This window comes from Rhamphochromis longiceps, linkage group LG8 (assembly GCF_057381845.1).
Source record: "Rhamphochromis longiceps isolate RC_006_pf linkage group LG8, R_longiceps_female_GT1.1, whole genome shotgun sequence".
In the NCBI taxonomy this organism is placed as follows: domain Eukaryota; kingdom Metazoa; phylum Chordata; class Actinopteri; order Cichliformes; family Cichlidae; genus Rhamphochromis; species Rhamphochromis longiceps.
In genome coordinates, this window is record NC_140564.1 from 8,654,198 (window position 1) to 8,673,222 (window position 19,025).

Here is a 19,025-nt window from a genome sequence, read left to right on the forward strand (position 1 = left end):
GCGTCCTTCTTCGGTTTGGTTAACTTAACGGAGGTGAGTAACCAGCCTACTGTATGACCATCATATTGAAACAAAAGTTGTTTTTTATTAATAATTATGAAAACTAAATATTATTACTATTATTACAAAGCAAAGTTCTCGCTACTAAGGAGCCATTTCCCCCATTTATATACTTTAATTGCTTATTTTAGCCATAGTTGTTTTTGTTTGTTTTGTTTTTCTTGACGAATTTAAATTTGACTGTTTGTGTGATGGCAGTGTGAGTTAAATCCTCAGACCATTTTTAGTCAGTATTAAGTAAGTCTTGTTAGAAGCTTATTTCCCTCAGTGGACCCTGCTGGTGAGAAGAGTGAGCGAGAGCTAGCAGAGCAGTGATGTAGTAGCGACATCTGCTGATAAAACACTGCTACTAACATTACTCCTAGTCAAATCCAAGGCAGCGCGATTTTCTGTTACCTCGCGTTTACAGTCTTGTATAAAAGTCCATTTCGGCCATTAAAAAGAAAAACCAAATCCAGAAATGTTAAAAACCAAAAAAGTTAGTCATGATTTATAGAAATTATCATGATTTGACTTGCATGTTAAAAGGATCAGCTAAAATGATCAGCGTTTTTAAAAATAAAACTATCATTATGAAATCACAAAGGTAAATGGTGAGAGTTTTGAAAAACTGAAAAGAAAATGAAGGTATGACAAATTGTTTAAAATTATGAGGGGAAAATCTAAGTGATGAGACAAAACATGCAGATGAGAAGATAGAATGGCAAATTGTGAGATGAAAAGAGGAGCTAGAAAGTTATAAAGCATAAGGTCAAAATAAGACGAGAAAAATTATCACATAAGAAGTCAAAGGCATCAAGTGGTCTTCAGACAACAGGTTCGGTCAACCACGCCCACTTTTTCTCTGCTCATTAGCCCCGGAAATAAATAGCTGTAGTAGTAGACTTTGAAATTCATTTACTTCTGTAGGTGCAGGTAACGCCTCATCTCTTCGCGCGCCGTCGGGGTATGTAACACATGCTGCGTTTTCAAAGTCCGTGTAATTCCTTGGCATTCACTGCTGTAGAAATGTCTCCCAGAGAGCCTGTTGGTTGCGTTTGTCTATGTCGAGGAAAGGTGTGCACACTTCCCTTTCTGTTAATTTAAGTGTGACATTGTACTATACTTTAATGTTATATAGAATATAGTCTTTAATAAAAATTAAAATATAACATTTTTTCACAACAAAGAAGGCTTCCACTGCTACTTCTCTTGGGTTCTAGTTACATTTTTATTTATAAGATTTTCGTTTTTTATCTAAACGATATAAATGTAAATGAGTGACAGCTTCCAGCAGTTTTTAGCTTTGGAAAGGAGACATTTGAAGATCAAATTCAAAAAGGTTGCTTTTGAGCTTTGTTTTTAAAAGCCCTGAGTGAATTCATCTGGGATATCTTTCACAATGTCACTATTTGAACTATTCTTAGTGGAGTTTGTTTTTGTGTGCACGGCCTTGTTAGGATTATCATGCAGTATTCCCTTTGGGAAAGAAACAGGCTAGAGATGAACATAAACTCTTTATTTCCAAGGTCAGTCACTGGGAACCATGCAGACTGATTTGAGGAATGTGACTCATCTTGCTGGCTGTTCTAACCATGCAAAGCATGAAAAGTTCTCCTGAGCAGCAAAACAGGACATAGTGCAGTTGTGTTTCAATTATTTGAAACCTAAAGTAAGAAAAACTCATTCAAACAATGTCTAGACAGACTTTTATACAGAATTCTGTGAGATGCTTCTCTCAGCAAGACAAATGAAATTAAAGTAAAGCTTCTCACAACTTTGAGCCACTGCAGAAGAATGACAAACTGATGCTAAATGACCCAAAAAATTTTTTTTACATCGTTAGCATTTTAGAGGTAATCGGGTGAAGAGTGTTTTCTTGCAGAAATTTTTTTGCACATATTTTATGAATTATGACATGATGCCCAAGTTGATTCAATCAGTTAATCAAAGTTTCTCCACGGCTGTCTGTTACCCACAGCAAGACTTCTCGTGTATTGTATATTGCTGAAACTCTAATAGGGTTTGAGACGCCACAAGAGGGAACGTGAGACTCATTTTAGTTCAGTGGATGAATTGTTGGCATTAAAGTTTTAATTCTAAAAAATTTAATTGTCCCATATTGCTTTAGATTCTTTCAGTGCCCCATTTTGCTTTTGCAGTCTTATCTGAAACTGAGGCCTTGCAACATTGCATTGTCTTCATATTTCGTATAATCAATGCCAACTAAAAAAAGACAGAAATAGCCACTGTGTTGTTGTGCATTTGATTTTGATCCAGAAGTAACTGTATTTGGACAAAATTGTGTACTAGATGCCTGCGAGCTTGGTTGGAAAAATTCACATATTTGCTCATTGGTGAAAGTAACCGACAAAAATAATTTATTTATTTATTTATATTTTTTTAGACCTTGCTAGATTTCTAGAGGAAACATTCCTAGAGTCGAACAGCCTTTATATCAGACCATAAACATGCTCCTGTTTATGGGCGGAGGGTGACTCTGTCAAAAGACTGCAGGATACCAGGAGTCTGTGGAAAACTGGCCCCGCGTTCCCTTGCTCTGACCTCTTTAAACATTCCCATTTGAGACTGGTTTCTACTTCCAGGCTGTTGAATAAAATGCAGTGCATTTACACATTTCTAGTCTTATAGTACAGAAGCATATCCAGGGTTTGTTCATTGGTCAGCCATTTGTTAGCAAGTGAGCATGCTCTTGTTTCTCGGTCAGATCAAACCTTCCATCACGCCTGGCTGCACAGTGCCAAGACTACAGCGAACACTGGCTCAAAGCTTAAAAATTGAACTTCACTAACAGGTGATGTCATGTAGCCGTGGTTTGGGGAGGAAACTACTGGAAAACGTTTACATATTGCAGGAAATGATTCACGGGCGCGTTAAATAAATGCTGAGTTTTAAATAATGAGGTGATAGGTGCTGGAAACGGGTTTTTTAGGTTTGGCACGTCTAATGGATACGCCTAAGCATAGGGTGGCGGTAAAGCGCGCATAAGCGGTTTAAACGCCTCCAATAAAGCCAAAAGAAGACAAAGCATTGACTTTTTGTTGTCATATTGGGCAGAGACCCTGCAGATGGCACTGAGTTAAATGTAATAAGCTGACAGTGGGATTAAGTACATGGTAACAGGCCTTGTTGAATCCTCCGCTTGCCCCCGCAGGTTAGTTTGCCGTCGTGTAACCGGACACATGCCTCTGCGTGCTGCTTTGCAAGTGGCTGCTGTTCGCCTCTTTAACACCATCTAATATTAACCGCGGCACTCTGGCCACTTTGCCTCTTCTCTCTCGGTTTCTGTCATCTCTTCTGCTCAAGACTTTATTCATTATGTGTCCTCTGCAGCTGAGGAAGTTGCTCTTTGTAGGGTGGGTCGTAGGTTACGTCGCCTTTCTGCTCTCAATCAAGAGGATGTGGACCGGGAAGTACATCCGAAATCCGGTTGTCCGCTCTCTCCTGGTGAACATGCTGAGCGACCTGGATACGATAGACGTTACAAAGGTAGGTTACCTGCGAATGGTCCTTGTCACGACTGCGGGGGTTCTGTAAAGGGTAAAACGAGGCTTTGTGAAATACTGAAAAGTTGGAATCAATTGTGCAGATGTTGGACTAAAAAGTGATCGTTTGCCAAAGTGATTTCCGGCATTAGCCCAAAGATTATTGCCTGTATTTAAGCTGCTGATCTATAATATGTGAACAGGATGTCAAAGAAGTTTCTCGTGGGTATGACAGGGTAATTTTGAGCCACGAACTACATTCCTGTCACAATGTAGACATATGTGCGTTTTTGGCAAAGTGACTTTTATATATAGCAATTATGTATCAGCTCAAGTGTCACTGACATCAAAAATGTCTGTTTTTGTTTTGTAAAGGGAGATCTGGCTATTTCAACACATACAACAGTTTTATAAACATATGAACTGCATTGATTTAAAATGTAGTTGCACTAACACAGTCATAAATATACTTGCAAAACAGGTCATTTCTTCATTTTATATACAACTTCTTCATAAATCTTGTTATGCCCAGCATATTCACCAGTATAGGCAAATGTATAAAGTATACATTGAAAACATCAGAAATCACTTGGCACAACACCGGGGTTGTATCGGTGGATGACTTGTAAGTGTTGCGCAATTATAAACAGGGCGAATAATATGGTTGTGGTGCTTGAAAGGAAAAAAACTGACTGTTGATAATAATCTTACTGTAATGAACAATGTGTTCTGAAGCAGAACATGTTCCTTCATTTAACATGCACACACCCCCCACTTACTGCACATCTTGCAAATAAAATGTAGTGTAACACTACTGGAACAACAAGATCTCCAGCAAATCAGCCCAAAGCAAGGTTAGCATGTTCACTCAGCAGGGTTGGTGTTGAATGAGAACTCAGAATGTGTATGACTGTGACTTATCCTCAATGCTCACTTGATTGTATTCAGCAACTGTATGTTTTCTGTACTTTTCAGCTGTGCCTTATTATTTCATATTTTCTCTAAAACTTGTTTAGTGGTACAGGTGCAACCCTGACCAACTGGAAGAATCACTGCAGCCACTGTTTACCCAAAACCAGCTGGATGCGGACACCAGGGCTTTTGTGGAACAGAGTGAAGAGAAGTCTACGTATCTCTTCACCCAAATCTATTATTCTCTCGTCTCAACTGTCCTCAGCCCGCTGGTATCGCGTACCTCCATTAATGGGTGAGTTCTTTACACACTAGTCTTCCTTTCACCTGTAGTCCATCTTTGCCTGACTTGCGCTCCCTCTTAGGTTTCTGGGTCGCGGCTCTATGTTCGTGTTTTCCAAGAACCAGTTCCAGCAGCTTATGCGGATCGAGCCAGACTGGGTGGCTGACAGACTATTGGACCTCGGCGCGGGGGATGGTGGTGTTACAAAGGTGATGGCACCACATTTCATGGAGGTCTATGTAACTGAAGTGTCATTGACCATGAAAAGGCGTCTCCGCAAGAAGAAATTCAAGTAAGTGTGGGATTTTTGTTTTGTTAAACTAAATGAAAGTTCTGGGTGATCTTGGATGGCGGATGTAGCAGGTGGTGGTGCAGACGTAGCTCCGACTTTCAAACGGTCACGATTAAAACCAGAGATATATAAAACAACTGATGGAAGGGTAATTGTAGAGGATGAACTACTTAATTTCCTTGCTGTAAAAATCAAAACTTTAAGTCAGGATGAAATTGTGTTGTTGGCCACGAACACATTTGAATCCGAGGGGATTGAAGCCTCCAAGAAAGTTTTGTTTGAGCTCTGCCCCACTACCTCACAGCGGTGCGTTGGATATAAAGGACAGCATAAAGACGCCAACAATATTAAACTCTGTCTTAAAGTGCTGAATGAGTGTGGGGAGAATATCCCAAGATTTGTATCTCATCACTTGGATGATTTGCCGCCTGTTACATACTCCAGCATGGATGTGTGTTGTCTACTACGGCGAATGGACCAGCTGTGTGCTGAGGTGGGTGCTTTAAAACATGTAGTTAAACTACAGGCGGATGTCTGCGAGCAAGTTATGACCAATGCTGTGGAGGTCGACCAACGTGTGACTGCTCTTGAGTGTCGGCCTGAGGTACCGGCTGAGCCTGTTACGCTGAATGCTCAGGGGTCGGGGACCGCTTCCCACTTTCCCCTGGGGAAACACGCAGAGGAGCGGTGGGGGAGTCGAAGTAAAGGCGGCCCGCGTGAAAGGCAGGAAGCCAGAGCTTTGGCTGCTTCAAGGACTGGGACAAGCACAGTGTCAGCATTTTGTCCGGAGATGTTGCTATGTGGTCAAGATCGGGCTCCGACGACAGCCTCAGGTCGTAATATGGAAACTACAGCAACAACGGAGGATCCCGTTGAGACAGTGCTTTCTACATGCTCCCCACAATGGAGTAAAGTTGTGAAAAATGGCAAGCCTCGTCTCAAGCTGGAGAAGGTTAATTCGGGTTCAGGAATGCATGCTGCTACCACTGGACACAATAAGAGGCCTGGACCTGTATCGATTATCGGCACTGGAGCTGTGAGTACAATCAGAACTGTGCAAACTAAATTGGTGAGCGTGTTTGCCACTAAATTTGCCCTGGATGTAGATGCAGAAACTCTTGCTCTGTATTTGAGAGAGAAACTCAAAAGAGATGTGACCTGTCAAAAAATTGCTACTAAACGTAGCAGGTTCGGCTCTTTCAAGGTTACTGCTGAACGTAATGATGTAGGTGAAATGTACAATCCTGAACTCTGGCCTGAAGGGGCTCTGGTCCGGTGTTTTTATGAACCTCGTAAGCCCGGTACGGTTGTGCCAAGCTCAGTGGATCCAGCAGGGGAGATAACTGCGATACCAACGTATTAACATGAAGATGTCTATTAGGATATTATCATACAACTGTCGTGGTCTACGTTTGGGACAGAGTGCAGGGGACAAAGCTCGACGGATTGTTGTGGACAATCTGCTTGCAGAATGTGACATTTTATGCTTGCAGGAGACATGGTTGTCCAAACAGGACCTGGGAAAACTTAACTGTCTAAATGCAAGTTTTTTGGGAGTGGGGGAATCAACAACTGATCTCAGCACAGCCATAGTCAGAGGCAGAATACCTGGAGGGGTTGCTGTGCTTTGGGACAAAAAAAATAGACCCTGTGATAAAGCCCATTAGACTGGATGTAGACTGGTGTATTGGTATACAATAGTAGTTTTATCATTCTTAATATTTATACTCCCTATGAATCTTGTCAAAATGAGCAAGAATACCTCAGTAGGCTGGCTTTTATTAATGCATTTATTCAAGACAACGATACTTACAGCATATATGTTTTGGGTGATTTTAATGCTGATCTCACAGACAGCAGTTCTCAGTTTGCTAAACACTTAACTCACTTTTGTCAAGTTAATAATCTTATCTTGTCTACCAAAGTGTTACTGCCTGCAGATAGCTATACATAAGTGAAGCCTGGCATAGTACATCATGGCTGGACCACTGTATCTGTACAGCTGATGGACATGCAGCTTTAGCAAACATGACTATTAGGTATGAGGTAACTGTGTCAGATCATATACCTTTTGGTTTTACTGTGAATTTGGAACAAATGCCAGCAACTACTGGAAATAATATTGCTACCAGTGTAAAATTAGACTGGTCAGCATGTAGTGAAGATGATTTCTTAGCTTATCATAGTAATACCGATATACATCTGAACAACATTTCTTTGCCCAAAGAAGCTATTTTGTGCAAAGATGTCAACTGTAAGAAAGCTCTGCATAAACATTTACTCTGCTCAATGTATGATGATATAGTGACTGCTCTGTATAAAAGTGGTACACTGCTTGATAAACAATATAAGCATAAGGAACCTAACATCAGACCTGGCTGGAAAGAACATGTATCCATGTACCATGATGAAGCTCGCATAGCTTATAAATGTTGGGCCATGGCTGGAAGACCTAAACAAGGCCCAGAATTTGAACAGAAAAAATGTGCGAATGCCAGATATAAGTACGCTGTTCGCTTTATAACTAAAAATGAGCAAATGCTGAGAGCAGATTCTTTGGCCAGGAAAATGCTGTGTAATAATACGGCAGATTTTTGGAAAGAGGTGAAAGCTCTTAATAACTGTAAACCATCTCTACCATCAACTGTTGAAGGTGTTTCTGGGGCAGATAACATTGCAGCATTATGGAGACAGCATTACAGTGCGTTGTTTAACTGTATAAAAAGTGAACCATATGAGGACAATCTTGACATGAGTAATGACACAATAAGTGTAAGGACATATGAAGTATATGAAGCCATTCATAGGTTGTCTGATGATAAATCCTCTGGTTTGGATCACATCACTGCAGAACATTTAAAACATGTAGCACTCTGTTTCACTGGGTTTATGATTCATGGCATATTACCAGACTCAATGCTGTGTATTTTACTGGTACCAGTTATGAAGGACAAAGCTGCAAAAGTGAGCTGTTTGGATAATTACAGGCCAATTGCACTAGCCAGTATTTTATCTAAGGTGTTAGAAAGAATCTTGTTTGACAGAGTTAGTGTGTTCATCTCTTCTCTGGATAATCAGTTTGGCTTCAAACCAAAGCACGGCACTGACATGTGCATATATGCACTCAAGGAAATAGTTAGTTTGTATAGGGCTAAAAATTCATCTGTCCTCATGTGTTTCATTGATGCCTCTAAGCCTTTTGATCGAGTGAACCACAGAAAACTTTTTGATAAAATGAAGAGACGGGGAGTTCCTCAGTATATCGTGAGGATTCTCTCTTACTGGTACGCTCATCAGAACATGCAGGTTAAATGGGGAAGCAGTATTTCTGCCTCCTTTGGTGTCAGCAATGGTGTTAGACAGGGTGGGATTTTGTTTCCAATTTTATTTAATTTGTATGTTGATGATTTGTCCATACAACTGAGAGCCTGTAACACTGGGTGTATATTAGGTAAAACATTGATAAATTATCTTATGTATGCAGATGACCTGGTTGTTTTTAGTCCAAGCAGTGCTGGGTTACAGGATCTTCTTAATGTCTGTACTGAATATGGTGTGCAATATGACATTGAGTACAATGCTGCTAAAAGTGCTGTTTTGATATGTAGAACCAAGCAGGATAAACAGCTAAATTTCCCTTTGTTTAAACTGGCACAAAAAACTCTTGAAGTTCATAAAAAGGTGAAATACCTGCCAGCCAGATGTTTGTAGCTGTGGGTGTTTGGACTTTTAAAGCACTTTTAAGAAAGCTAATGTTCAATTTTAGAGAACGACTGGATTGTTCGAGTAACAGTATAATTTTAGCACTTACAGATCCAACAGTGAGTGGTTCCCGTTACGCATCCAGTCTGAGAAAGCACTGGTTAAAGTGTTTGTGTATTTATTGATTTATTTTAAGTAATTGTGTTTTATGTATATTATGGTTTTGTATTTTTACAAATGCATACCATTAAAAAAAAAAAAAAAAAAAAATATATATATATATATATATATATATATATATATATATATATATATATATATATATATATATATATATATATATATATATATATATATATATATATATATATATATATATATATATATATATATATATATATATATATATATATATATATATATATATATATATATATATATATATATATATATATATATATATATATATATATATATAATTTCTCCTGCTAAATTCCTGTTGATATCAGACTGCTGGGTATAGATGCGTGGCAGGAGACAGGCTTTAAGTATGACGTGATCAGCTGTTTGAACCTTCTCGACCGCTGCGACGATCCCCTGCATCTCCTGAAGGACATCCGACAATCACTGGTTCCAGGGACGGGAAGACTCATCGTGGCTGCTGTGATTCCTTTCCAACCTTGGCTAGAAATCGGTCAGTTGAAAATAAATGCTGCTTGTATGTTATGCTCTGTAACCATTTTCTGTCCAGATAAAGCAGCCTCTTTTTGTCTCTCTTCCCCAGGAGGGAGATGGGAGCGTCCCAGGGAATACATAAAAATTCAAGGCAAGACTTGGGAGGAGCAAGTAAACAGTCTTACAAATGAGGTTTTCCGAAAGGTGGGGTTTGAGGTGGAGTCCTTCACCCGATTGCCATACCTCTGCGAAGGGGACATAGCAAGAGATTACTACCTTCTTGATGATGCAGTTTTTGTTCTAAAGTCCTCAGATGATCAAGTGGCTGCTCCATGAGTACTACAAGCACAGAGTATGTAGTTATATTTTCATGAGCATTCTTGAATCGCAGTGTTTGACTTTTTTAGAAGTGGCGAGTCGGGTGTGAAGCTCAGGTAACATAGTTTCAATGTTCACCAGCCATCTTGTTTAGTGAGACCTCTACCCAAAAATCTGGAAGGCATTTGGCCTATAAGAAAATGCCACTAATGGACTCTGATGTCATAACTCTTACACAACCAACAAAACATGAGATTTTTTTTTTTTGTCGTTACCTGTGCTCACTGGAAGTATCATTCTGTATTGATGCAGAGGACCCTCTTGAGATGGTGTTTAACTGGACCCTTATTTTTCCCAACAAATTTTCTACCCAATATCAGACAGTGAAGATGGTGCAAGTGAAAGAAAGGCATTTAAACACCCATTTTGTAGCCAGTTCATTATAATTTTACAATAACTTGAAGCAGAACTTTTAAAGTGAGCCCATGGAATTCCAGCTTCAATGACCACAAAAAGAATATTGTAGACTGTTCAAAGCTAGTTCTTTTCTTTCTTTCTTTTTCTTTTTTTTAATGAAAATAGATTAAAGCTTTATTCTTTGACAATAACATCTAAATCTTTAATTCTTGATATAAAATACCTGTTGGTGCTAGTAGATGTAACTATGATATAAATGGACAAGGCCTTAGTTACCGCATTGACTTGTAAACTACTGGTTTTACTATTCCAAGCAATGCTGTAGCAGCAAGCCCTGCATTTATGGCTGTTTATGAATTAAACTTTGTCTCTCAATGTTATGGCCTGAATCTATGCTGCTCAAATAATGGTGCAGAATGAATTTTTTTGGGGGGGGGAAATGTGCCACACATAATGCAGTCTAAGTGTTTGTTCTAAATAAAATACACTTTTGAGCATTTCTTGGCTTAATTTTATTTTTGTCATGCTGCAGTGACGTTCCTGTAAGATAATATTTGCCTCAAAGAAATTTGACAATCTGTACCTTCAACAAATTCAATACTAGTGTATCCCAAGCCTAGTCTTCTGTGAGAACTATAAATGTATGCACTGCTTCCAAACAGCAGATTCAAACTTAGTCCAGCTATCAGATTATCCCCTACTCTTAATAGATCTCTGTGGGGTTTTTTTTTTTTTTTTTAAATTTATTTGCTCTTGTGGTCTCAAAGGTTTTATACATATTTCAAAGATTGGCAAGTAGGCATTACTTGAATATTTTAAGGATTATCTTTGATTTGATGTATATTTAAGAAATGCATTTCTGCTCTTGCTTGTTACCAGACTCCAACGTACTGCTTGCCATTAAGTCTCATGTTGTACCTGTTTAAAAGGTTGGTCAGGGTTTGCAAAATGGAGCAGCGAAAGCACAATGAGCATATGGGGTCATATAATGGGGTGTTTATGTTTCACTAACAAAAGTTTTGGGGGACTTGGCAAGGACTGCTTAAAGTTGGTACGTGAGTATGGGCAGATGGCTGATTACAGGAACCACCTGAGAGTCAACCTCTGCTGCAGACGAAACAGGATTGCCTCTAAAAATCTGCAAATAAGCTCTTCAGTTTCTGGAATTAATGTTTGGAGAGAACTTACTCCCAAATTGTGTAAATGTAGTTAAACATTCTTCTCAATATGTATAAAAATACTTATTCTGTGTCGTAGCAATATGTAGAGTTAAATTCTGTTTTATAAGGAGAATTTAACTACACATCAGAATCATCTTTATTTGGGCAAATTTGTGCAAACAAACAAGGAATTTGACTCCAGTAGGTATAGCCAATAAATATGAGAAGATTAAAAAGAAAAATACAAGTTACAGAAAATCTTAAACTATGCAAAATATAACGAATTACAACTAGGCTATAAATAGGATGAACATAGTACCACCTGAATGAAACTGGATATTAAAGTAAAATTTAACTCCACGTATTTACACGTGTCTTAGTAAAGGATAGACGCTGATTTCCTGGTTCGTTTCCTTGACCATTGCAACTGGGGAAAGGGAAACTTGTATTTACTTTCTTTTTTCGTAGAACTTCAAGGCAACGTTTTCTCCAGCATAGTTTATGCAAATTACCAATCGCTCTGTCCTGATTGGCTGGGACCAAGAGAGTTTCCCGTCTTGCATTGGATACTGCGGTCTTGGCCACGTCCCCAAGCCACGTCGCGCTTGACTCGCCATTTTCCCATCTTCTGGACCCAGAAACCGTTTATTCTAACATCACAGTGTCATTCAGCGCTGTCGGATAGGGAAAAAAAACCGTTGCCGGAGACAGGCAGAGTTCTTCAGAGAATCTAGAATCGCCCTGCTACTTGCCGCGTTCCTGCAAACATGAATATTTTCAGGCTAACCGGCGACCTCTCCCACTTAGCAGCTATCATCATCCTGCTGCTAAAAATATGGAAAACCAGGTCTTGTGCCGGTGAGTAGCCAAAGTCTTTAACTTAAGAGTTTAAGCGAACCTTAGTAGGCACAGCATGTGTCCTCTCGTGTAATTAGCAGTTTGAGGAGAAGTGAAAGCTGTCCACCGTGGAACTTATCTGTAGTTAGTTGGAACTCATTAGCCAGCTTTTGGCTAATGTTAGCTAGCTGGCTAGTAGTCCTGTCCATTTCAAGCGGTATGTTTTGTCATCAAGTAATGACAACCACTCCCGCGGCTGTCACTGTGCCTTTTAAGAATAGGACCCTGAAACTTGTTATGTGGTTCTGTCATCAGTTGTGCTACTAGCTTGTCTTGACAGTCCATTTGGCCCCAAACTAGCGTTAGATGGGGGACCTGAGGGCCACAGTACTTGATAGTTTGGCTTCGTCATTTCACCTGATTGACACTAAGCTAGTTCCACGTTTCAGCCTTACTGTTCCTGTGACTTGCTTTACTACAGCCTGGTATGACCTCTCTGACGTGGCAGCATCGAGTGCTCCCGAGTCTGCACATGCAAAGTCGGTGACTGGGTGAATGTTTTTGCTTGCAAGTCCAGCAGGTCTTTGAGGGAAAAGTAAATTCCTGCATTCTGTGAAACTTTGTTTTTCCTGTTATTGCTGTGGCCAAAGGTTAGGTTGCTATCACTGCAAGGGAGCCATACCTAGATTAAACCACACAATGGTGTGTGAGAGTGTAAAGGCGAACAAAACGAATAATTGACTTTGAAGTGCTAACAAGGTTTGGATCACCTGGTGTCCTTAGAGGACTGTTGAATTCATTAATGGGTTACAAACAATGTAATTTGATTACAAGTTGAGCAAGCAAGTAAAGCAGTTGCATAATAGCCTGTGTTTTTTAATGTAGAGAAGTGCAAGTAAGCCATTGCATCTGTTAATTAATTGACATTTATTAACAGATCATGAACAGCAAGCAATGCATTTTTTAAAGTGCACACTCTAACATAAAGTCTTATTGCATGTGTCTTGATGCATGCTCAATCATCCACGTAAAGAAATCCCAAAAAATCGATTATGTTCATGTGGTGCTAGTTTTGGTCAATATGCAAATGTAGTGTTTGTAAGGTTAGGGAAACCTGCAGTCAGCTGAGACTGAAGAAGTCACTTGGATGAATGACAAAACGTTTCTCCCACTGAAAACACTACGTTTAGATGAACAGAATCAACTTTTTGGTATTGCATGTTTTTCAATTCAAGTTGAATCTATAATTCACATGAGTTGTCTGTGTGTAGACCAGATTGGACATTTGGTGGACTAGTTCTGCCCCCCCAGACATCTCTGCCTTAGGCTTATTTGTTCCTGCAAATCAAAGTACTTCTGAGTGATTGCCTTTATCCCTTTACATCCTAATGGGAGTGGCTGCTTTAACAATACTTAAAGAAGCAGAAATAAATTGAAATGACTCACAAACAGTGGACCAGTAAAGGTGATAAAACTTTCAAATGAAACTTGATAAAGGAGCCATAATTGAATAAAACAATACATGAATATCAGGAAGTACAAAACCTCAGATAACTACACAAGTTTTTAGTTTAGTTTTAAACAATTATGTTGTTGGAGCACACTTAATGGGAGTAGCAGAACATACAACGTTAGATTGTTCCAAGCAGCTTCACAATTTGTGTTTCCATGGGGGAATACTCTGGTGGCTTTTTCCAGAGCTCTGATTATGTACAACTTCAAAAACAAGCATTTAATGTTTAAAATCAACTCACTGGAAGATTTCTGTTATTAGTGAGTAATAGTAGTGCAGCTATTTGAGCATGAATGAGGTGGAAAAACTCTTGGCCTTTATAGTATCAGATGATTTAAAAAAAAAAAAAAAACAGGTTTTGTCACATGACAACATACCAGATACTTGTTCCAATTATATAATATCCTCTGCTCCTATACTAACCATATAATAGGGAGTAAAACGTTATAATGTTAAGTTTAAAATACTTTGTGCTGTCTTTCACAGGTATTTCGGGAAAGAGTCAGATCTTGTTTGCCTTGGTGTTCACCACTCGATACCTTGACCTGCTCACATCGTTCATCTCTCTCTACAACACCACCATGAAGGTAAGATCCTGCCCCCTTCTCATCATCACATCCTGCAGCATTTTCCATCCAAGCAATGAACACAGTGTGGGCATAACCGGTACACCAGGCCCAACATGTCAGTGTTTGCTAAACGATACAGCTGCCAAATAATTTGTGGTAGGCTTGTACGAGGTGTCCATGCTGCACAACTGCAAGTACCTCAGGCCATTAGGTCACGAGAGTCTTAATGCTTTCCCATTTATATTTCAGATCATCTACATCGGATGTTCATACGCCACTGTGTACCTGATCTACATGAAGTTCAAGGCAACTTATGATGGAAACCATGACACGTTCAGAGTGGAGTTCCTGGTCGTCCCTGTTGGTGGCCTGGCTTTCCTGGTTAACCATGACTTCTCTCCTCTGGAGGTCAGACATTCAAACACACAGCCAGGGCTGCTCTATGATAAAATAAAATTCATAACTATATTGTTAAATTTTGAAATGACTGTTATTAGACACAACTACTCAAAGACTCCAAAAAAGAATAGATAATGTAAAAAAAGAAGAAGCGAGGAGAAATTGGTATGCAAGTTATGGAAGACAAAAGAGGGCTGTCATCTAGATTGATTCCTACTATGACAGGCTCTCTGCAGCACCTATAAGCCAACTATCTAAGAGCAGTCGATCTTTCATGCTGCTTCTGTGTTGTCATAGTGCCATAGATGGTAGTGTCGAACTATTAACAGAGCAGCAGGTATGGGAATCCTCATGTGCTGAACAGCAACATGGTGCTTCAAGTAGAGCAGCAGGGTGATACGTCCAAAAATATTTATCACGATATACATTTGAAAATTTGCAATAACGATATAACTGACACTAGACAAAATACTTTACAACTCCAAAACTTTATTAGTGCAAAAAAAAACATCAATGTATTTTCACTTAAACAAGCAGCTGTTTAATGTGAATTAAAGTTATATAAAAAATTAACAGTGCAAATGCAAATTCCTCGCTGACAGTTTAACCAAAAGGCATTTCCAGTGGAAATTGGCCGACATATCCTCAGCATAACCATGTGTAATATCCACAAAACTTAAAAAGAGGTCATACACACACGATACGGTAATATTATGTTGAAGCACAGTACGTATCACTCCGCCAGGCTCCTGACTACGTTAGCCGTAATGCTCCAACAATCCATCAAGCAGTGCGGGTTCGTAGCTCAGCAAAGTCGTACTAAAACATTTGACAGGTTTTGAAGCGCCGTTTACATAAAATCATTTCGAGGTCAGTAAACACAACCAGAATTCATACATAAGGCACACGGGATTATAAGGGGCACTGTCGACTTTCAGAAAAATCAAAGGATTGATTTTAAGTGTGCCGTATTTTCCAAACAACACAGTAATAACGACGGCCCGCTAGCATGCGCTACCAAAAATAGTGCTTTGCTTTGTATCTGACGGACGAAAGCTAAACCAGTTCCACACCACTGAAGTTGCAGCATTTTTACAAACCAGTTCTGGTTCATCCGTTTCATTCAACGATTTGCTTTCGCCGCAATGCTTTTTCCGACGTGTGCGTATGAAAACAAAGGCACTGCGCATGCGCGTTTTACCCATATTCTATTGCGATATTTCATTTTTCTATCGTTGCCCAAAATTATACCAGTATTACCGTGAACGGTATGATATAACCCAGCTTCAAGTTTCCATCATTGTGGTGGAGCTCTGTTTAAAACTTCTCAAAGGCAGCCGTGTTGGGTGCTGTTTATGGCTTGGAAAGTTTCTTGGCTTTAATTCAGCGTTCAGAGTTAATGACATATTTCATAACTGGAAACAAATGTGCACTTTTCTACCTGATGTGGGTCGCTGTATGCTGCATTACCATCATTCACTAGGCTACGTTTTTTGCATCTTATACCACGGACATGGAGGAAACGGAGTATGCCTCCTTCAAAGCCTAGATCACGTGCGTTATCCGTGACTGACATGTAGCCCAACTTAGGTCCAAACAAAGTTGTTTTCAAAATCTTTGGAAGACAAAATCATAACTGAAACCAAAGTCTGAGGAATCACCCAGCACTTCATTCTATAGAGGGAACAGGATGCACATACATGTTAAACTCAGTCACGTGAGACAGCTGCCATGCAGCATGCATGCACCAGTGCAGACTTACTATGAAAAAAGGGTTATGTTTCAGTTTGATTTCTTTTACCGTGCCTCTGGCTGGTTTGTTTACATGTGCATGCTTTCTTTTTTCATGTATTTGCAACACACTGACTTGCAGAGTGTGTTTGTGAGCTTGATTTTCAGTCCAGGAAAATCACTTTAACATTTGCCCAAGTACTCACAGTTATGCCCGCCATTCAACACTGGCAAACATGATAAAATCTCTGTATGTAAATTTAAAACACACATCACTGCTGACACTCTGCCATCCATTTCCTCCACCTCAGATCCTGTGGACATTTTCTATCTACTTGGAGTCAGTGGCCATCCTACCTCAGCTCTTCATGATCAGTAAGACAGGAGAAGCTGAGACCATCACCACCCACTACCTGTTCTTCCTGGGTCTGTACAGAGCTCTCTACCTCATCAACTGGATATGGAGGTTCTACTTTGAGGGGTTCTTTGATATGATTGCCATCGTTGCTGGAGTGGTGCAGACCATCCTCTACTGCGACTTCTTCTATTTGTATGTAACAAAAGGTGAGTGCTGCTGCATTTTTCATTTCATTTTTTTAATTAAATATATATTTGTTCAAACCAAAGTTGAAAATCTCTTTAATGGTAGCAGTGCAGATATGTTGTAACTTGTTTCAAGGACAAAGCAAACATGAGCACAAGATTAGATTCCCCAATCTGAACATTTTGTTTTTACTGTGTGTAGTGTTTTGTTTTTTTTCTTTGGGTTTTTTTTTTTTCATCATTTGCAATCCTAAACTTTTAAGGTTTGTCCATAAATTGATGTCATTGAGTTCATAACTGTCTTGTTTACAAAAGAGTATCAGGAAGAGATGCATTGTCATATCAACTACTGCATCACTATAATGAAAAATTCAGAAACGCCCTCGATGCTTCATCATTTATTGAGTTTTTAATATGAGTTTAAGACGACTTCCTTTTTCTTTTCTCACTGGTGACATCACAAACAACACAACCAATGCAGTGGCCATAAACCAGGCTTTACACTCATGTTTCAGAGCACACTGGGCAGTACATATAGTCACTCCACCATCTTGTGGTAGAAACTGGTGTTCATCAAAATCATAGGTCGACTTCAGCTGATGTCTCTTAAACACAGTGCGTAGACATTTGGATATAAATAGCAGTGGCTTCTTCACATCCCTTTGATTGCTTTAAATAATTCAGGTATAATAAGTTCCCTTTAACTACACTGATGTTAAAACAAATGTTGATGAAATAGTTTTCATATAAGTTTTGGTGTTCAAGTCTCAGGCAGCAAAAACACTAAACTGAAAAAAATCAATCCATCAGTGTGTCTTCTTGTGATGAATGCTCCCTGTCTAATATGTTTAACATAAATCTGTCCTGTCTGGTTTCAGTACTGAAAGGAAAGAAGCTGAGTCTGCCAGCCTAAGTGCCAAAGAAGAGTGTTTTGGCAGACTCAAATCGGGCAATTGGAGGGGAGGAGGAGGGGCAGCAGACACCTCTGACAGCCCCATTCCCCCAATATCAGCAGTCACTTCCTCCTCTTCCCCTCCCACCAGTGTAAGATGCCTGAGACAGAGAGCTAGCAGGAGCCACTGGCTGATCCAGAATCAGTGGAATTGGAACACCTTCAGCAGCTGCTCCTTGGCCTGCAGATTTCTGTTTGATGCATCTTGCCTTAACTTTTTTTATTACTCTGTATAACGGAAGGGGAAAAAAAGCGAGAAATGTTTTCTACATAAAATGTGTGATCTGGAGATTCGACACATCGATGGAGCTCGGGAGATAAAATTGCCTGTGATTTGGCACTGTATGATATAGAAGCAGACTTCTTGTGGTGGGATATTATTGAGCATTTTTAATAGTATTTGCAATCAAAATAAAATCTCTTTGTTCTTGTTTTTGTTTTTTTCTAAATCTGACTGAGGAGGCTTGTATTGAATCCCATAACTTTGATTCTGCCGTTCTGTTTTTGGCCAGTATGCATTCCCATTTGTAATGACTGCTGCTCATGCCTTTTGGTGGGAAAAAAAAATAGTAGTAGATGCCATAAATAGTTCTTTTTCAAAATCAAAGCAACTCTGAAGGTAACTTTAGAATATATTTTGGTTCAAATGCTGTCAGAAATGATGGGCATTAGATCCTCAGTGTATTCTCCGTCGCCATATGAAGCACTGTCCATATTAGGAGTAAACAAACGTGTGAAGAAAGTCAGTGAACTCGCCGTTAATTGCTTTCGTTTAAAGTGACCGATGCCACCTGTAATTATACATCATTTCAGATGGTTCCTTTTATATGTTTGAGATGCATAAACTCACTGGTTATGTGCTGTGTGTGAAGTCCCACTGCAGAGGTCTTTTTTTTTTTCCTTTTAGCTGCAAATGTATTTATTTTTTAATCTTCCTGCTGGTTTCCAATAAACAGTCTGTAGAAAGTTCTACCTGTTGTGCATAATTTGACCCTAAGAAAGGAATCTCCCTATTGGATTTGGAAAGAGACTGCGGCAGTATCCTATGAAGTTATATTGGTTTCTGATAGAGTTTTCATGCTCATCATTCTCAAGTTCTCTTTTTCATTTCTCACCAGAGCTCTTGCATGATATTACCACCACTAATAAAAGCTTTGTGGGAAACATTTGTCTTAGT

At 39.4% G+C, this 19,025-nt stretch overlaps 2 protein-coding genes and 1 pseudogene across 5 annotated transcripts; all 3 read left to right on the plus strand.

The window, feature by feature from the left end:
* Nucleotides 1-2,799: 2,799 nt before the first annotated feature.
* On the plus strand, nt 2,800-10,641 carry mettl9 (methyltransferase 9, His-X-His N1-histidine). 4 transcript variants are annotated; one of them, XM_085415650.1, is made up of 6 exons: nt 2,800-2,854; nt 3,394-3,549; nt 4,562-4,752; nt 4,823-5,032; nt 9,244-9,428; nt 9,519-10,641. In XM_085415650.1, exons 2-6 carry the CDS (start codon nt 3,460-3,462, stop codon nt 9,743-9,745), a joined length of 903 nt encoding a protein of 300 aa, XP_085271776.1. In that variant the 5' UTR covers nt 2,800-2,854; nt 3,394-3,459; the 3' UTR covers nt 9,746-10,641. The 4 variants fall into 4 exon arrangements, with proteins under 4 accessions (XP_085271776.1, XP_085271774.1, XP_085271775.1 ...); XM_085415648.1 differs by lacking the exon at nt 2,800-2,854 and adding an exon at nt 3,041-3,214 and having other exon boundaries at nt 3,367-3,549; XM_085415649.1 differs by lacking the exon at nt 2,800-2,854 and adding an exon at nt 3,056-3,214.
* Nucleotides 5,039-9,038, plus strand: LOC146663042 (uncharacterized; annotated as a pseudogene).
* Nucleotides 10,642-11,881: 1,240 nt separating the features above from the next.
* Nucleotides 11,882-19,016, plus strand: kdelr2b (KDEL endoplasmic reticulum protein retention receptor 2b). Its single transcript, XM_085415651.1, has 5 exons — nt 11,882-12,162; nt 14,141-14,241; nt 14,473-14,631; nt 16,665-16,917; nt 17,775-19,016. Exons 1-5 carry the CDS (start codon nt 12,072-12,074, stop codon nt 17,807-17,809), a joined length of 639 nt encoding a protein of 212 aa, XP_085271777.1. The 5' UTR covers nt 11,882-12,071; the 3' UTR covers nt 17,810-19,016.
* Nucleotides 19,017-19,025: the final 9 nt, after the last annotated feature.

Excerpts from the sequence above, each read along its gene's own strand:
- mettl9 (XM_085415648.1), top strand. The coding sequence starts at position 3,379 with ATGTGTCCTCTGCAGCTGAGGAAGTTGCTCTTTGTAGGGTGGGTCGTA. Across the intron at positions 3,550-4,561 it reads ATACGATAGACGTTACAAAG|TGGTACAGGTGCAACCCTGA; the intron begins GTAGGTTACCTG and ends AAACTTGTTTAG. Across the intron at positions 9,429-9,518 it reads CCAACCTTGGCTAGAAATCG|GAGGGAGATGGGAGCGTCCC; the intron begins GTCAGTTGAAAA and ends TCTCTTCCCCAG.
- kdelr2b (XM_085415651.1), top strand. The coding sequence starts at position 12,072 with ATGAATATTTTCAGGCTAACCGGCGACCTCTCCCACTTAGCAGCTATC. Across the intron at positions 14,632-16,664 it reads ATGACTTCTCTCCTCTGGAG|ATCCTGTGGACATTTTCTAT; the intron begins GTCAGACATTCA and ends CCTCCACCTCAG. Across the intron at positions 16,918-17,774 it reads CTATTTGTATGTAACAAAAG|TACTGAAAGGAAAGAAGCTG; the intron begins GTGAGTGCTGCT and ends GTCTGGTTTCAG.